The sequence below is a fragment of the Aotus nancymaae genome, unplaced genomic scaffold (genome assembly GCF_030222135.1).
Source record: "Aotus nancymaae isolate 86718 unplaced genomic scaffold, 86718_ANA_hifiasm-v0.15.2.pri h1tg000030l, whole genome shotgun sequence".
NCBI classification, from domain to species: domain Eukaryota; kingdom Metazoa; phylum Chordata; class Mammalia; order Primates; family Aotidae; genus Aotus; species Aotus nancymaae.
This window is the reverse complement of record NW_026988443.1, coordinates 21,041,862-21,061,290: the sequence shown is the minus strand read 5'-3', so window position 1 is coordinate 21,061,290 and position 19,429 is coordinate 21,041,862. Positions and strand designations below refer to the sequence as shown.

Genomic DNA, 19,429 nt, shown 5'->3' with positions numbered 1-19,429 from the left:
TGGGGTGGCACTGAATCTTTCTACCACATTGCAGGTCCCCACTCAGAGATGGGACTGAGGTGGACATTGGGGATGGAGTGACAGTTTTGCCACATTATTTACTTTTTTTTTTTTTTTTTGAGACAGAGTCTTGCTGTCACCAGGCTAGAGTGCAGTGGCGTGATCTCAGCTCACTGCAACCTCTGTCTCCTGGGATCAAGCGATTCTCCTGCCTTAACCTCCCCAGTAGCTGGGATTACAGGCTACCAACACCACGCCCATCTAATTTTTGTACTTTTAGTAGAGACGGGGTTTCACCACGTTGGCCAGGATGGTCTCGATCTCTTGAGCTTGTGATCCACCCACCTCGGCCCCCCAAAGTGCTGGGATTATAGGCGTGCACCACCATGCCCAGCCCACATTATTTACTTCTAATGACAGCTGGCTGTTGAATGGTCTGTCATAGACTGTCAACACATCTGGGCCACCTTCTCCATCCCACAGACTGATCCCTCCAGTCTGCCCCAAACTCTCAGGGACCCCACTCCCCAACCTTCCTCAAAGGTAGCAGTACAGCCATCTGCATCCACCAGAGTTTTGCCCATTAGGGACAGGCAGGAATTCCATCCCGGGCTGGGTGAAGGATCATTCTATTTAAACTCAAGGAGAATTTTGTCTATTTTTCTGAGGTAATTGCAGAGGCCATGAAAGCTTGCCTACTTGTGGCTGGAATGAAGTCAACTCAGCATCATCACTCAAGTCAGCACCTGCTCGTCAGAAGCTCTGATTGACTGCTAATGACATCACATGGGCCACCCTGCTAATCGTAAGTAGTCATTGCAGCTGAATGAAAACACAGCTCACTGTATCTTTGGGATTTCAGACTTCACATTTCCAGTTTTGACTCTTTGAAAGTGACCTCAAAGTTCCATGTTAATTTGCAGTTTTCCTGATGCAGAGAGACTCCAGTGGAGGGGGTAGGGAGACTCCTTGGCTAGTTTTGAACTGAGCTGACTGCCTGCACTCCCACATCTGTTCTGTACTCCTCGCTGGCCTAAGCATCTTATGGGGGAATTGCAGGCGATGTGGACTTGGGAGTTTGGTTGGAGTGGCTCTGACCATTGCACAGATCAATTGTACAATGTATGTGGCAGGAACTGTACAAAACATCTGATGACTTGAAAATCCCAGTGAGGACCTGCTGTCAATTTGTTGGCCTGGTCTTTGACCTTGGTGCCTCAAGACTCAAATAACCTCACCCCAACCCTGTTAGAGCCAACTGATGGCACTTGTTCTTTTTTTTTGGAGACAGGGTCTTGCTCTGTTGCCCAGGCTGGAGTGTAGTCATGTGATCATAGCTCACTGCAGCCTCAAACTCCTGGCCTCAAGTGAGCCTCCTGCCTCAGCCTCCTGAGTAGCTGGGACTATAGGCATGAGCCATCATACCCAGCTGAACTGATTACTTTGATACCTACCGTGATTATCTGTGAGGGTAAAGTTGTTCTCAGTTTTCAGGGCGAATTTGAACTTCACATTTTGTGGTGTTATGTCCTTGTCTATTGCGGAGATCTGCAGGACCAGCTGGAGTGTGAAAGACAGGGGATATCAGTGATGGTGGTGCGTAGTCTGAGGTTCAGTGATAGAGCCTTTGGGTTTAGACCTGACCATGGCAGTTTCCCACCTGTAACACTTACGTATTTAGTGCTTTATAAAGCCACTCTTTCCACTCCCCTGCCCTGCCAATCTGCTCCCCAGACATCCTCTCTGAGCCTCACTTTCTCTATCTATAAAATGGGCATAATGTTATTTTCCTCAAGGCTGTTGTACAGGGGAACTTCCGCTGATTCTGTTGAGCAGTTCTGCCCCTCAGCCTGCCCCGGGTGGCACTGCCTTCCTCTCCCACCTGAACCAGACTCACCTGGCCATGAGCAGCGTTCTCACACACTTTGGGCTGGTAGGGCTCGGCAAACTCTGGGGCATTGTCATTCTCATCTAAAACTTCAATATGGACCTGCACAATGGATTCTTTGTCCGTGGGGGTCCCTGTAGGGGAGAAGACAGTCACCATGATGGGCTCAGCTGATGCTGGCCCTGGGGGGTGGAAGATGTATGGATGGGTTGTCCAGGAGGGCAGCCCTGTGGAGGCCTCTTTTTGCAGGAGGAGGCTATGGAACAGAGGCCGGGGATGGTGTTCTGGATGAAAGGACTTTGGTAGCAGGGAGGTGTTAAATCTTTATCCATAAGGTTTACTGAGGTATTACTTTGATTATGAGCATCAAAAAGGTAAACCACCTAAGTGCATTAAAAATATTATAATTAAATTCCTAAAATTAAAAATTTAATTATTTGATTAAATATATGAGATATAATAAATATATAAGATATCATAAAAGAATTGAAAAGGTAAACAACCTAAGTGAGATTGGATCAGTAACTTAGGCCACTGGAAAAGGATGAAATGTATGGCCTTTGAACAACCTAAGTGAGATTGGATCAGTAACTTAGGCCACTGGAAAAGGATGAAATGTATGGCCTTTGACAATGCCCATGTAAATTGCATCTTAAAAAAATAATCAAAAAAATTTTAAGGCCCAGTGCCTGTGATCCCATACTTTGGGAGGCCCAGAAGGGAGGATTGCTTGAGGCTCAGAGTTGGAGACAAGCCTGGGCAACATGGTGAGACCCCATCTCTACAAAAAATTAAGGCATTAGCTGGGCGAGGTGGCACACACCTGTAGTCCCAGCTACTTAGGAGGCTGAGGTGGGAGGATCATTTGAACTCAGGAATTAGAGGCTGCAGTGAGCTGTGATCGTGCCACCGCACTTCACCCTGGGCAACAGCGTAAGACACTGTCTCTCTCTTAAAAAAAAAGTACTATCATGAGAAAATGGTTCTGGAATAAGGTTAAGTAAACATGTGGAATATAAGATACAAATATTACAATCTTACTTACATAAAAAATGTGTATAAAAAACATAAAAATACATGAATGTGCTAATAGTAATTGTCTCTGCATGGTGGCATTGGTGGGAAGAGTATTTTCTTCTCCTTTTCTGTATTTTCCATATTTTAAATGATTTAAATTTAAAGATTCTATGAATGGGATTATATGGAGGAGACTGATCTGGCAAAACATGCAGGAGTCCATTACAGTTGGGGGCAGCTGCTGTGTTGGAAGAAGAGAGTCTGGCTGGGCCCAGCAGGCACCAGGGGTCCTTGGCCAAGTCACTCCCTCCCTGGGCCCTAGTGGGCTCCTGGGTAAAGTGGGAGTATTCATAGTTCTCCTGGAGGGTGATTGTGATTTTCTCATGTGGATAAAGGATGCAAAACTCCAACGCTTGCCCCTCCCTCTGGCAAAAATTACACAATTTCTGGAGAACCTCACAATCTCAAAATTGGAAGCTGCTTCACATTTTGAATTCTACCTATGAACTGGTACATAAACAGCCTCTGAAGGAACATTTCCCAAACAGCCATGATACTAAGACTCATGGAACCCTTGTTAAGAGCACCTGTCTGGCTCCCTGGACCAGAACCTGTAGGGTGGAGTAGAGCTTTATGCTTAATGGGTGCTTTGGGTGGTTCTCATCACAGAGACATCTGCACAGCCTGTTTCATGACAGTGCTTCTCAAACTGTGACATGCATGAGATTCTGATTCAGTGTGGGGGTGAGGCTGAGATGCACTTCCAACAAGGTCTCAGTGGATGTTGATACCGCTGGTTCAAGGACCACACTTGGGCATGGAAGCGCTATAGCATCCCAACCAATGGGTGATTCAGCAAGCACTTCTAATACCCCTAGAGACCCCAAATGATTGATTATGCTGGTTTTGGAAGAAAGAGGGAAAAGGAAAAGAACCCAAGTGCCCTGGCAGATGGGGCCACTCACCAGTGGAATCCAGTTCTTTGGCCTCCACAGTCAGGTTATACCAGGGGTAGACTTCTCTGTCCAGTTCTTTCTCATTGTAAATGTCCCCCTTTTTTGTGACTCGGAAGAATTGGCCTTTGTCACTGGTCCTGCGGATGGAGTATCTGCCCAGGGGAGAGAGTTTCATGGCTTTCCATTGTTCTTTGCTGAGTCTACGCTCCTCAGCATGATGAACAAGGCCCTTCTGCATCTATCCTCTGCATCCCACTACATGCCCCTCTGTCACTGCTCATTGTGCTCTGCCACCAGACAAGAGCAGACCTACACAGAGGGACTCAGGATAGCAAGATAATGTCTTTGATCTTAGTGATGTTGCCATCACTGGACTGAAGTTGGTACCTGAGACCATCAGATGCACTTTCAAAGCTGAGCAGGTGACATCACACCATAGCTGGGACTTGTTTTTGTGATTAATGAAAAGATCATTGGGTAAGAGCCAGGAAGAAATACAAAAAGAGCTGGAAGAGATATAAGTAATTACAAAGAAATTAACTTTGTGAAGTAAAAATTTAAAAAGTTATTTCGGAAATCAGGAAAAATCTATGGAAAGATAAATATATATGTTCCTTTTTTTTTTTTTTTTTTTTTGAGATGGAGTTTCGCTCTTGTTGCCCATGCTGGAGTGCAATGGCATGATCTCAGCTCACTGCAACATCCGCCTCCTGGGTTCAAGCGATTCTCCTGCCTCAGCCTCCTGAGTAGCTGGGATTACGGGCATGCGCCGTCATGCCCGGCTAATTCTGTATTTTTAGTAGAGATAGGGTTTCTCCACGTTGGTCAGGCTGGTCTTGAACTCCTGACTGCAGGTGATCCACCTGCCTCGGCCTCCCAAAGTGTTCAGATTACAGGCATGAACCACTGCGCCAGGTGCATGTTTCATATATATAGGAATAATAGTTGTTATTAATGAGGATAATCCCAGAACGAACAGAACAGAAGAATAACAAAAAAAATAATAAAAGAAAACTTTCCTGATCTGAAGAAAGACACCATTGACATCAGGCATCATTTAAAAACAACAACAACAACAATATTTAGGCATAAGCACATCCTGATGACACTTATGAATTTCAAGTCTATGTGAAGAAACTGAAAAGAGTCCAGACAGAAAGAATTTCCTTATGAAGAAAGAAAAATCAGATATGCCAAAGATGCCCCCACAAAATTAAATGCTAGAATACATTAATAGTATTTTGGAAGGGAAGTGTTTACAATCTGAGGATTATATGAGCACATTTAGGTGTTATTAGAAGGCGAGGTTGGGCACGGTGGCTCACACCTATAATTCGAGTGCTTTGGGAGGGGCTGAAGCTGGAGGTTTGCTTGAGGCCAGGAGTTCAAGACCAGCCCAGGTGACAGAGTAAGACCCTGTCTTGAAAAAAAAAATTAGCCTGATGTGGTGGTGTGTGCCTGTAGTCCCAGAGACTCAGAGGCTGAGGTGGGAGGGTTGCTTCAGCCTAAAGGTTCAAGGCTAAGTGAACTATGATTGTGCCACTGCACTTCAGCCTGGGTGACAGAGCAAGAACCTGTCAAAAAAAAAAAAAAAATGGCAAAGAATAAGAAATTTGTGTCCTGAATTTTTTTTTGAAAACTTACTGTATCTAACTAAACAGCTTAATATAAAGTAAAATCATGGTATGGGAAAAATTAAAACAAAACTATTGATTTGTTTATCATACAAAAGCAACGTGTGTGTGTGTGTGTAATAGTTTTAAATAGAAAATATAGGTTCAAGAAAACATTTTAAATTTTGCAGATAGAAGTAAATCTCACTGGTAGAAACAAAAATGGACGTACCTCATCCAAATATCTAAAAGAAAAAAAAAATCAAAAAAGACTGTACAGCAAAGATGGGGGAAAATGAAAAAAGTCATTAAATTTGATAAATGGGAAATGTAAAACAAGATAAAAGAAGTAAGATCAAACACGTCAATTATGATGAAAAATGTAAATAGGTTAAACACAAAGCATTTCCATTTAGATTAAAAAGCAAAGCCTAATGCATCCTGGTTTTCAAGAGCCATAATGCCAAATGACCTGGAAAAGTTAAAAGTAAGGGTTGGAAAATTTGCATTAGGCAAATATGAATAACATGAAAACAGAACTAACAAATGTAACATCAGGAAACACAATTAAAGGCAAAATATTTAAGCAGAACAAATTGGCTAATTTCATTCAGATAAAAGTTACAAGCAATAATGAGGTAAAATAGTTGCAAACCTTTGTTAACTGAATAGAAACATTGAAATACATAAAGTCAAAACTTAGATATTCTAGGAAAAAGTGGACACAAATACAATTGTATCACATCAAAGAACAAGCTAAGACAAAAACCGAAAAACCCCTATGACTTATAAATGAAAATAAAGAAATGAAGTCAATCTCTTAAATAAACCCTTGGATCAAAGGAGAAACAAAAATTATAATTACAGGCTATTTAGAATAGAAGGGCAATGAAAAGAGCAGTCCTAAAACTTAGGAGATGAGGCCAAAACGAAGAACATATTTTGTCCTTAATAAGAAGACTTAATATCCTTAAAACATTAGCTATACCAAAATTAATATATAAACACTAATGTTTATAATATATACAAACATTAGAATTCTAATGTTTAAGAAACCTGGATACAAAATTTTAAAGTTTGAGGGTTGACAAAAAATTATATCAAATAAAAAAGCAATGAGGGAAGGACTTTTATGTGTATCTAAGGTCTAGTGTAAAGCTATATGGTTTGCATCTGTGTCCCACCGAATCTCATGTCGAAGCGTAATCCCCAGTGTTGGAGGTGGGGCCTGGTGGGAGGTGGATAGATCATGGGGGTGGAGTGCTCATGAATGAGTCAGCACCACCCCCTAGGTTCTGTTCTCCTGATAGTGAGTGAGTGAGTTATCATGAGCTCAGGTTGCTGAAAGGTGTGTAACAACTCCCTTCCCACTTCTGTTCTGGCCATGTAAGACGTGACTGCTTCTCTAGGATTGTATGTTTCCTGAGGCCTCCCAAGAAGCAGAAGCCACTATACTTCCTGCACAGCCTGTGGACATATGAGCCAATTAAACCTCTTTTCTTTATGAATGACCCAGTCTCAACCATTTCTTTATAGGAGAATGAACTTATACAAGCTAGTACAACAGAATGGCTTTGCTACAGAACTATAGAAAGGACAGAGAATTCAGAAGTAGATACAAGTATACACAGAACTTAATATATAACAAAGGTGGGAAAATTTTGACATTATTATAATATTTAGTAAATGATTCTGGCAAAATCAGCTACCCATCTGCAATAAAATAAGGTTGAATTGAATTTATACTTACTATTGCATATTATGTGGCTCTAAAAAGTATTTGTTAGAACTATATCATTTTTTCCAAAGATTGGGAAAGAGACATTTAGTTACAACAGAAAAGCAAATATTGATGAAATGAGCATGGCATGATCCAAAAAAAAAAAACAAAAACAAAAACAAAAAAACAATCAAACACCAAAAGCAAACAGACAACAACAAACCCACCATGAATAGATCCACATGTCTGTGTGGTCATGAAAAGAAAGGAGCAATAGGACCAGATCAGGCCACGAACATGAGTTACCTGAGAGTGGGGGTTCTCAATATTTTCTTGGTACATCTTGGTGTTGTTTCACTGTACGAAATGAACACTTCTTATTTTTGTGGTTTGGGGGAGATAGATTTAAGAAAACAGTTTTGGCCGGGCGCGGTGGCTCATACCTGTAATCCCAGCACTTTGGGAGGCCAAGGCGGGTGGATCACAAGGTCAAGAGATCAAGACCATCCTGGCCAACATGGTGAAATCCTGTCTCTATTAAAAATACGAAAATTAGCTGGGTGTGTTGGCATATGCCTGTAGTCCCAGCTACTCAGGAGGCTGAGGCAGGAGAATTGCTTGAACCTGGGAGGTTGCAGTGAGCCGAGATCACACCACTGCACTTCAGCCTGGTGACTCCATCTCAAAAAAAAAAAAAAAAAAAAGGGCCTCTGGTGTATCATCTGATTGGTTGCTTTCTTGACTGTCAGATCTTACTGCATAGGACTGGTGGGAGCTGTGGTGCACAGAAAAGCCTTCAAGGTGGGACAGAGGACAGGTAGCTCTGGATGCCCAGGACCATGCTAGGTGGGGGACCCTGAGCAGGCCAAGATGCCAGGCTGCCAGGTGCAAGAGCTTGGGCTTCTGGTCTTGCTTCTGTCACTTTCCCTGCAAGTGCCAGGAGAAGCCAGTTCCCCTCTCTGGGTCCTGGTCTCAGACCAGCAGGCATAGGAACATCCGGCCATGATTGTTCTTATCATCCTCAACAACAAGCACCCCCCAACCCCTTACCCAATGTTGTGCCTAGCTGCATCAGGGTCCTTGGCCAGCACTGTGCCGATCAGAGGCTTCTTCTGGTTTTCCTTCAGCTGGAAGTGGTAGAAATGCTGCTGGAAGACTGGAGGCTCGTCCACATCTGTGATGTTGATGATGACCTGGGCTCTGTTTCCTGCAGGAAGGCTTAGGTATCGGAGGTCAATGGTGGGGTCTGTGGCCTCGACGATGAAGCTGTATTGCTGGATGTGTTCGTAATCCAGAGGCTGTGTAAGAAAAAAGAATGGGGAACAGCTGCTCTTGGCCAACCACATGTGTGGCACATGATCTTCACAGCAACCCTGCAAGGTACCAGGATGACACCCATTTTATAGATGAGGGACCCATGGCCTTGACAGGTGATATTTCTGAGGTTATCGAGACAGTGGCTGGGCCTGGTGTCTGTCCTCAGCTGCTCCCCATTTCATCTCAGCAGCCTCATGGCCACATCCACAACCCTGGCTCTGTGCCTGGCCCTGTTTCCAGTGTTAGGGACACGCAGTGAATCAGCTATGGTCCTGCTTTTAAGGGCATCACTAGTGGTTCTACCCACAGGTCCTTAGGGACAGGTTTTTCTTTATTTTTGAGACAGAGTCTCACTCTTGTTGCCCAAGCTGGAGTGGAGTGGGACAATCTTGGCTCACTGCAACCTCCACCTCCCTGGTTCAAGTGATTCTCCTGCCACAGCCTCTCAAACAGCTGGGATTACAGGCACCTGCCACCATGCCCAGCTAATTTTTGTAATTTTGGTGAAGACAGGGTTTCACCATGTTGGCCAGGCTGGTCTAAAACTCCTAACCTCAGGTGACCCACCTACCTCAGCCTCGTAAAGTGCTGGGATTATAGGCGTGAACAACTGGGCCTGGCTGGACATGCTTTTTCTTTATGCCTTTGCTCAAGATGCTTCTCCTGCCCTTGCCTGCCTAGAAAACTCTTATTCATCCCTCAGGAAGCCAAACAGAAGGTAATCGGATGCTCTCTCAGAAACCCCTCCTAGCAGAGGTAATTGCTCCCTGTTTGGAGCTGCTGTGTATCACTCATACCTGGCTGTACTTTTTTTGTTCATGTGTATGTCTTCCCTATTTGCTGAGGGCTTTGCTGACACTAGAGGCTGTGTCTACCTCTCCTTGGTGTTTCCAGGCCCCAGCATGGGGCTGGGTCAGAGGAGGACTCAGGCCCAGGACTCACAGTCCTCTGCATGGCCATTCCAGAGGCACTTTTTATGCCCCTGACAGGACCTCTTCCTCCTCTTCCAGATTCAGTTGATCTGGCTTTTTTGTCAGCACCATCCAGCGTCAGTGGCCATCCATGTCCCCACAATTACTCACTGTTTTCTTCATGCTGATGGCTTTCTATTAGCCAGGACACAGGGCAGGCCAGAAAGTACCAGAGAGGTAATACCTCCAGGAGCAGCCCCCAGTCAGCACCACAGAGAGTCGGTGTATAAATACCCCAGCTCCCTCACCCTCAGCTGCTGCAACTCTGAGATGTGTTCCACACTGACCCCCCAATGGGTCATTGCTCCTGGGGCTTCCTGGGATCACCTCCCAGATAAACGATTTATACCCAATCTTTGCCTTAAGATCTGTTTCCTGAGTAACTCAGCCTAAGACAGTGGATCATAGTCTCATGAACACATGAGCAGCTCAGAGCTTTGACGGTCCTTTGACGATCTCTGGCCCAGGAGCAACCCCCAGGCAGGACCTGTGGGTGCCACGAGCCCCAAGCCCCATGTTGGACATTGTTGCCATTGGCCTACAAACCTTCATGGGCTTGATGATGCCCTCGTTGCGGGTGGGGTTTGTCTCAATGGTGAAAGCGTCCTGGTAGTCTCCCCGCAAGATGCTGTACTTGGTCATCCGGTTCTGGGGCTCATCTGGGTCCTTAACAAACAGAGAGCCCACGGAGGTGCCCACACGAGTGTCTTCAGGCACGGCAAATGTATACTTGGCTGATGCAAACAGAGCACCCCAAAGGGCCTTGGGTTAATGAGACAGACAAGGCGATTGTCTCTTTATGCTATTCTAATATATTTTGATACAAGAAATGGGCATAATACAATAATCATAAATTATAATACCCCTGGATTCTCAAGGTAAAAGGGTCTTCCCTATCTGTATGTCCATCCATCCATCCCTCCATCCAATAAACATCTATGGAGCACCTATTGTATGCCAGGCACTTTTCTAGGGGACCTGTCAATGGACAAGAGAGACAAGTCCTGCCTTCAGGGAGCTTATGCCATGCACAGGGGAGACACTTCAGGAAAACTGGCCTGTCTCTAGGGCAGCTGAACGACTAAATGACAGCATCAGCATTGGGGATGCAAGTGGACAGAGCCATCGGCCCCAGGGCATGGGAAAAGCTGTCATCAGATGTTCTTTGTGGGGAGGATCATTTTGTAGGTGGGGTTGGAGATCAGCCCTGTCTCTGGATAGAGAACTTTGCTGTTCCCGGGTTCACTGATGTGTGGGAATTTCTAGTTGGGACCTGAGTCTCAGTGCTTCGATTTTCCTAAGCTGGTGGAATCTGGGTGAAACTGCTTGTGTCTCATGGTGGGACACGGCACAGTGGTGGCTCTCAGCAGGGAGTGGGATTTCCCTCTGGCCTGTGAGGGGACTGCAGGAGGAGGCAGCAGGATGGCCTTGGGAATGCAGTACTGGGATGGAAGCAGGGCCCCTCCCTGCACCCAAAGGACTCCTTTGGACATCAGGCCTACCCTGGGATAGAGGGAAAGGTAAAGGGATGCGTAACTCCTCCCACAGAGTCCCAAGTCACTGAGTCTGGGGTATCCCAGCCCCCCTTCCCAGGGCCCTAGAGGAGGGGCTCACTCTGGGTGAAGTAGGGGAAGTTGTCATTGATGTCTTGCAGAGTGACCAGCACGGTGGCCGTGCCCGATTCCCCCCGGAGGCCCTGGGCATCTCGTGCTTCCACCACGATCTCATACCTGGCCTGCTTCTCTCGGTCCAAGTTTTTGGTTGCTGTGACAATAAGGCCTGCAAAAAGAGTCCCAGCAGGAGCCATGTTACCAGCTTCTAGAAAATACTGATGCTTGGGGCCTACCCAGAGAGAACCTGATTTAAGAGCTTCCCAGGTGATTCCACTGTGCAACCAGGGCTGAGAACCATGAATCTACAACCCACTACCTCCATGGCTATACTGTGAGGCCAAAGCTGGCCCAACGGTTTGGTTCAGTATTGGTCCTCACCACCTGGAACGCTGTGTTGACAAAGACCATGAGGCCATATCCAGGCTCAGAGGGAAAGAGTTCTGTGATAGATTAGTGATGTCTGCCTTGGTGCACAGTAGCACAGCAGTGGCATCTGTGCTATGTATTTTCCATCTCTCTGAAAGACAGTTCCACTGGACTTCTGTCTTGCTCCCAAGAGTCAGTCCTTACAGTTTTTTAAGTCACCGCATGAGCAATTACTATGGGACTTGCTGTCTCTATACATGATCTAACTCAAACTTCACAGCTACCATACAACATAAATATAAGCATTCCCACTTCCTAGATAAGGGACCTAAGGCTTGCAGAAGTTCATCTATTTGTCCAAGATCTCTGGAGGGGGTGAGTAGCAGAGCTGGCTTTGGAAACCAGATCTGTCTGAACCTGCACCCAGAGCAGCTAGCACCCAGCATTCTCTGCTGCCCCTGGGTCACTTCTTGGGTAACAAGATCCTGATTTTGTTCCCTGGACTTGAGTCCATGTCTTGGGCACCTGCCTGCTTCCTTCTCTCTTGATCAGCCGCCTTGTCTTTATACATGATAATGACTACCTCTGTGGTACAGTGTGGTGCAGTGGCCAGTGACACCTGTCAGACTTCCCCTCGCACATGCACCTGGAGTATCAACCTCCCCTCGTCCCTCCAAGTCAGTGACTGTCCAGGAGTGTTAGTCACACAGACCAGTGTTATCGATGGCAAAATACTCTTTTCCCTTCAGGATTTGGTACATGACAGAGGCGTGGTCTGCCACAGTGGGGTCGTCTGCATCCACTGCTGTCACAGAGGTGACTGAGGTTCCTGCAGAGAGAGAATCATGGGGTTGCTGACTTGTGACTGCAAGGCCCCTTACCCTATTCCTAGAAGAGAGCAGATGGGGCTCAGGCTGTACCCTGTTCTCACCTCCCCCAGGTCCTGGGAAGAAAAGGCTGTTTTGTTTTCTGAGGAGCCTGCATGGGGGCAAAGTGCTGGTGGCAGTGGGGACCCAGCTAGGTCACACTTGAAGGGGTCAAGGAGATCAGGTGATTTATGTGCTTCCTGGGGAAATGAGGGAGGGGGCAGAGGGTTGGGGTCAGGGAGAGAAACTGAGGAGAGCAATGCGCTGCTTCTCCCTCTCCTGGAAAGGTACCACCAAAGGGGTGGTGCCACTTCTTGCATCCCCTTGAACTCCAGGATCCCACACTTAACCAGAAGGACTGGTCCCAGGACCCTCGCTGGAGACTCTGGACTGACGGGGCTGAGGAGGGAAGCTCTTTTCTGGCACCCTCTGGAGTCTGGGGGTACTGAGGAGATAGAGTAGTAACCTCCTGAGCCCGGAGCCCAGGCTGGTGACACACCTTGGGGCTAGTGCTCTGTCCCCCACACCACTCCTGCATGGCCTCTAGAGATGACTTGGGGCCTTGGTGGCAGGCCATGGCAGTCTTCATGTGCAAAGGCTACACTCTTGGTGTGCTAGTCCTGAGAGTCAGAGGCAGTGCATGGAGTTTGTTCCAAAGAGTAGTGAGATATGTGTGTGTCTCTGATGGCCAGGGGTGAGTTCATAATCAAAATCAGAGCACAGTCTATGACTAGGGGCAGGACTCAGTCCAGGATCAGAATCAGAGCTCAGTCTATGACTAGGATCAGGGCTCATTCAATGATCAGGATTGGGACTAAGTTTATGACTAGGGTCAGGGCTCAGTCCATGATCAGGATCAGGGCTCTGTCTATGATCAGGATCAGAGTTCAGTCCATGATCAGGATCAGGGGTCAGTTTATGACTGGGGTCAGGGCTCAGTACATGATCAGGATCAGGGCTAAGTTTATGACTATATTCAGGGCTCAGTCCATGATCAGGATCAGGACTTGGTCTATGACTAGGCTCAGGGTTCAGTCCATGATCAGGATCAGGATTCAGTCCAGGATCAGGATCAGAGCCAAGTTTATGACTATAGTCAGGGGTCAATCCATGATTATGATCAGGGCTTGATCTATGACTAGGGTCAGAGCTCAGCCTGTGGCCAGATCAGAGCTTGTTAGGAACTAGAGTTTCTTTCAAATCATATAAAGTGGCAACACAGGCATTACAATCACTGCCCTGAACTCACTGAATTCCTACCCCAGGCAGTGAAGTGGCTGATGTGAGAGGTGCCCCTGGTTGGGATGAGGGAGGGAAGAGGGAGAGGGAGGGGGATAGAGTGGGCATGCAACGTACCCACAGCCGACGACTCAGGCACAGACGCATTGAACAGTCGATGCGAGAACACAGGCCAGTTGTCGTTCACATCGTGAACTTTGATGGTGAAGCTGGAGGGAGTCTCCAGGTTCTCGCCGGTGTCCTTGTCCGCGATGACAGCAATGAGGTGGTACTCTGAGATGTTTTCCCGGTCCAGCCTCTCAATGGCGAACACATCTCCTGTCTCTGCGTCAACCCGGAAGACCTTGCCCACAAACTCTCCTTTGAGCAGGTACTTGGCATTCTTGCGATTCACACTCGACTTGATCTAGAAGAGAAGAGGTGATGTGAGCTGGGAATGGGTGGCGGCAGCTGTACGTGACTGTGTGAGTGAGAGTGTGTGTACACAAGTGTGCTTCTGCATGTGTGTGCATGTGTGTATGTGGTGTGTGTGGTGCTGGCCAGGGGCCCTAAATGTGACACTGAGGTTTTTATCGAGAACCTCTGGCAGCTAGAAAAAAGAATGAAATCATGTCCTTTGCAGCAAATGGATAGAGTTGCAGGCCATAATCCTAAGTGAACTAACCCAGAAGCAACAAATCCAGTACTGCATATTCTCACTTATAAGTGGGAGCTAAACAATTGGTACATGTGGCCATAAAGATGGAACTAATAGACACTGGGGACTCCAAAAGAGGGGAGGTTGCGATGAGAACGAGGGTTCACAAATGACCTATTGGGCATGACGTTCACTATTTGGGTAATGGGTACACTAGAAGCCCAATTCCCACCAGTATGCAATATGCATGTAATAGACATGCACATGTATCCCCCTGAACTAAAATTTTTAAAAAGCCAAAAAAAAAAAAAAAAAAAAGAAAGAACCTTTGACTAGTCACCAATGAGTTGTTCTCATGGTGTGACTTGCTGGCAGAGCCCCAGTATGCACTAGAATGGTGCCTGAACACAAGTAGGTGCTTAGAAAACATTTTTTGGGTGGAAAAATATACTTGGTGCCATTGGAAGGCAAAGGATATTTTTGCCCCGTAGAAGTCACGTAACCTCTCTGAGTTGTAGTTACCTCATTTGTAAAATGGAAATAATATTGCTTCTGATGTTGCTTTGCTCTGAGGAGTAGAACAGCACTTTTGAAAATGAGTTCCGGGAAACACTGGACTCTTTTGCTGTTCCACACAAAGATGGGGTTCCAGCCAGCGGTGTGCCGGCACTGGCTTGTATCAGCTTGGCTTTTGAGAACCAGCTTAAATTTTCAGGAATATTTGTGAGCTGATTGTTAAATACAGCCATTATTACAAATTAAATTATGTAAACTTACAATGAAATAAATCATATAAAAAACAACAAATTCTCAGAATTAATCACTTCCTAATTATTTTGCTACCTTTGATTATGTTTCGAGGTTATCTGTATTTATGGTATCTGTATGATGGAAATGCTAAATAATGATGTGCTCATGCATATCTTCTCTCATCTTGTCTTGGCCTTCAATGACATCACATTAATAGCTTGAAACTAGACATGGTCAGAGTATTTACACCATGGAAATTGGCAAGTGCTACGAATTAGAACCTTTTCCCCTGGACAGCCAGTTGTCAAACATTTATCAGCACACCCCTGGGCCCGGTACAGAAAATGGTACATAAAATGTTCTCTTCTTGGAGATTTACAATGTACAGCCCAACGGAAATGAACTCCAGTGAACTTTGTGTAACTCAGGATTTTCCATACTTAGACCACGGAAGCATTTTTCTGTGTGACATGTACTGTTTGTGTCCCAAGGAATTAGATTTGGAAAATAACATATGTAAAGCATCTTACACCAAAAAGGGCTCTCAATAAATGATAGTTAATAATTATTAATAATAGAGCCACAGGTTAGAGGATCTTAAGCTAGAATTGCTAAATATTCCAATTAAAGAATCATAGAAACAGAAAATATTAGGAATATAAGATAATAATATTTTATGCATATACAATCATACTGTCATAGAAGGTTAGTATGTCCCAAAATTAGAATTCTATTCAATTAAAAAATATAACTTGGTGCCTGGGAGGCACCAGACCCCCACTAGGAGTACAGACAGCACAGATCCCATTGAGGCTCTTAGGACCTAGGTTTGCAGCCTCAGAGGCTGGCATGCTGAGGAAATGCGACATTTTTTTTGTTTTGTTTTGTTTTTGAGACAGTCTCACTTTCTTGCCCAGGCTGGAGTGCAGTGGCGCAGTCTTGGCTCACTGTAACCTCCGCCTCCCAGGTTCAAGCGATTATTCTGCTTCAGCCTCCTGAGTAGCTGGGATTACGGGCGTGCGCCACCACACCTGGCTAATTTTTATATTTTTATTAGAGAGGAGGTTTCACCATGTTGCCCAGGCTGGTCTCGAACTCCTGACCTCAGGTGATCTGCTCACCTCGGCCTCCCAAAGTGCTGGGATTACAGGTATAAGCCACCATTCCCAGCCTCCATTTTTTTTTTTTTTTTGGAGACAGGATCTCACTCTGTTACCCAGGTTGGAGTGTAGTGGCACAGTTTCTGCTCACTGCAACCTCTGCCTCCTGAGCTCAAGTGATCCTTTTGCCTCTGCCCCAGAGTAGTTGGAACCATAGGCGTGTGCCACCAAGCTCGGCTAATTTTTGTACTTCTTTTTCTGTAGAGATGAGGTCTCACTATGTTGCCTAGGCTGTTCTCAAACTCCTGGGCTCAAGCAATTCTCCTGCCTCTGCCTCTCAGAATGCTGGGATTACAGGTGTGAGCCAGTGAGCCTGCCTCACAGCACTTAAGGTCAGATAGAGCAAGGGCTTTTGCGTGAAGGCATCTGGTGAGGACTCTTGAGAAAGGCTGGACTCAACTGGGTGCGGTGGCTCATGCCTGAAATCCTAGCACTTTGGGAGACTGAGGTGGGCAGATCACTTGAGGTCAGGAGTTTGAGACCAGCCTGGCCAAAATGGAGAAACCCCATCTTTATTAAAAAGAAAAAAAATTAGCTGGGCTTGGTGGGATCTGCCTGTAGTCCCAGCTACTTGGGAGGCTGAGGCAAGAGGATTGCTTGAATCTGGGAGGCAGAGGTTGCAGTGAGCCAAGATTGTGCCACTGCACTCCAGCCTGGCAACAGAATGAGACTGTCTCCCAAAACAAACAAACAAACAAACAAACAAACAAACAAACAAACAGGCTGGACTCCTGGAGAGAACTGAGAGAGGCTGGGGTGTCAAGAAAGAAGAGGGAGAGTCCAGAATGGTATGGCCACATCCCACGTCCCATGAGGTCTGGAAAGTGTCCTAAGGGTTTAGCAGCAGTGCAGGCATTGGAGCCCTCAGTGAGAGTGGTGACAGGAGTTGGTAGGGTGGGAAGTTAGATGACACAGACTAGGAAAGAGTCTAGAAGGGGAGAAAGTGGAGACAGGGAGTGAGAATCACCCCCTTGGTTGGGCAGGGTGGGAGAGAGGTGGGCAGCAACAGGCATCTTGGAGCAGGGCCGTGGCATGCAGAGGGCAGGTGGGTTCATGAGGAGGTCCTAGGCCCCATGGTCAGGATGCATGATGAACAGCTGAACTAGAGGGAAGAATCCATGCCCCAGCTCTAGAACCTGTGGCTTGCGAGGACAGTGGAGACTCAAAGAGAAGGGGGCAGTCTGGGGCCCTGTGTGAGTTGCTCAGGGTGAGGATAAGATGGTGGTCTTCCAACTGGACTCTGGGTGAGTGTGTTAGGACCCACCAGGGCAGGAAGGGTAGAGGGAGGAAGGCAGCTTGGATCTGTGTGATTGGAGTTCTGCCTACAATTTCATGTGAATATCCAGTTTCTGTTTTCCTTCCCTTCAATTTTTCTTCCTTAGACTTTATTTTTTAGAACAGTTCCAGATTTACAGAAAAGCTGAGAAACTAGGGCAGAGAGTTCCCAGATGCCTGCTCCTCTTTTTCCCAGAGTATGAACACCTTACGTGAGTGTGGTGCATTTGTTATAACTAATGGATCATTACGGATGCATTATCATTCACCAGAGGCCATATTTATGCAGAATTCCTTAGTTTTTTGTTTTTTTTTTTTCTACCTAATGTCCTTTTTCTGTTCCAGGATCCCACGCAGGATCCCACATTCCATTGTGTTGTCATGTTTCTTTAAGCTCCTTGTGGCTGTGACAGTTTCTTAGACTTTCATTGGTTTCTGATGACCTTGACAGTTCTGGGGAGTATGAGTTGGGTATTTTGCAGGATGCCCCTCTGTTGGAATTTGTCTGATGTTTTTCTGATGATTAGACAAGGGTTATGGGTTTCTGGGAGCCTCCACTCCCCTAGACCTGTTTTCTAAGATCACTGTATTTAAACATAACATCTCAGTGCCAAAAACCCGTATTTGTGGGTTCAGAAGGCGGCTGAGGACTCACTTCCATTGTCCATCCGGTCTGTAAACAAAGACTCCAGGCTCTGACCTCGATAAACAGGGACTTCCTTCCTTCAGATTACATACTCAGGAGCTAGGAGGTGATCCTTGGAGCCCTGTCCTTGCCCTTTCCAGGCATCCTTGTTTCTTCCCTGGGTGAGGACTTCCGTGGTTCCTTGGTCTCCCAGCCCCATGCCAGGGGCCAAGTGAACGCTGCTGGCAAATGATGGCAAATGTTCTTCCTGCTGCTCAAGACCCTTGGGTGAGCCCTTTAAAGGTTGCTTTCACTTTCCACGAGCTCTCCCTGACTCACTCCATAGATTTTCCTTGAGGTCAGACATTCTTTTTGGAGGCTGATTCAAGGCACAATTATCCCATAGGGAAGGATGCAGGTGGGTTGACGACATTTTCCTGTATGACGCAGAGCTCACATTTGTGTTCAGAGTCAGGAATGTTGGGTTTTCATAGGGCTGCCTTCTCCTGGGGCTTTGTCCTAGTCTCCTTGTGTGACCCTGGGCAAGTGTCTTCCCCTATGAGTGGCCATGCTGGAGGACTTCAAGATCCCAGTTACTGTTGGGAGCCACGGGCACTGCCAGCTGGCTGTGGGCAGGGCTCCGAGTGGAGATTCCCCAGCTGGCCCCATTCCCATCCAATTTTGTCAAATGCTGCACAGATCTTTCCAAATCTCCCAAATGGGAAAATTTCATGGCAGCCATGGTTGGCCCTGCCCTAAACCCTGAACCCTGAGGCCACGCTGGCCTTCTCAGCCTGAGCGTGGGATGACTGTATACCTGGTCCATAGACCAAGGTCTGCTGGAGCATTTCTGGTGCCATGGGCAGACTGGGCCTCCCCATCAAAAGTTCCTCTCCAGCCTGTTTCTCTATAGCCAAAGGGCACCCCCACACCATTTGTGGGGTTCTTCGTCTGTTATATGCTGCCCCTCTAGACCAGGATGGGTAAATTGTTTCTGTAAAGGGCAGGTAGCAAATATTTCCAGACTTATGGGTCATATGGTCTGTGTTACCACCACTCAACTTTGCCATCGTAGCATGAAAGCGGCTGTGGACAATCTGTAAATGAATGGATGTGGCTGTGTTCCAATAAAACTATCTGCAGGTCCAGGCAGTGGGCCAGACTGGGCCCGCAGGTGGTAGTTTGCTGATCGCTGCTCTAGGTCTCCATCTCCATGAAGGTGGGGACCATGTCTAATCTTAGCCCACTGTTGTTATCTTTCCGGCACTGAGTCCAGTGCTTGGAATTGTCCTTCATTTCTCCAGTACATTGACATGTTCCTTTTTGTACCTAGCATTTACATTCCAAGAAGCTGACAAAGTGAGATTTTAATGCACTCAAAATAAACTTTCTTCCTCATTGAAAACTCTCAAAGCA

At 46.4% G+C, this 19,429-nt stretch overlaps 1 protein-coding gene across 2 annotated transcripts in view; it reads right to left on the bottom strand.

The window, feature by feature from the left end:
- The window catches only part of CDH5 (cadherin 5), a 38,846-nt gene that overhangs the window by 5,734 nt on the left and 13,683 nt on the right, over positions 1 to 19,429 (bottom strand). For both annotated transcript variants that reach the window (XM_064383153.1, XM_064383154.1), the window contains exons 3-10: positions 13,684 to 13,972; positions 12,174 to 12,290; positions 11,097 to 11,261; positions 10,029 to 10,216; positions 8,245 to 8,492; positions 3,871 to 4,013; positions 1,898 to 2,022; positions 1,455 to 1,560 (exon numbers count right to left, since the gene is read on the bottom strand). In XM_064383153.1, the coding sequence (XP_064239223.1) occupies positions 1,455 to 1,560; positions 1,898 to 2,022; positions 3,871 to 4,013; positions 8,245 to 8,492; positions 10,029 to 10,216; positions 11,097 to 11,261; positions 12,174 to 12,290; positions 13,684 to 13,972 (1,381 nt within the window). The remainder of the gene's footprint in view (positions 1 to 1,454; positions 1,561 to 1,897; positions 2,023 to 3,870; positions 4,014 to 8,244; positions 8,493 to 10,028; positions 10,217 to 11,096; positions 11,262 to 12,173; positions 12,291 to 13,683; positions 13,973 to 19,429) is intronic.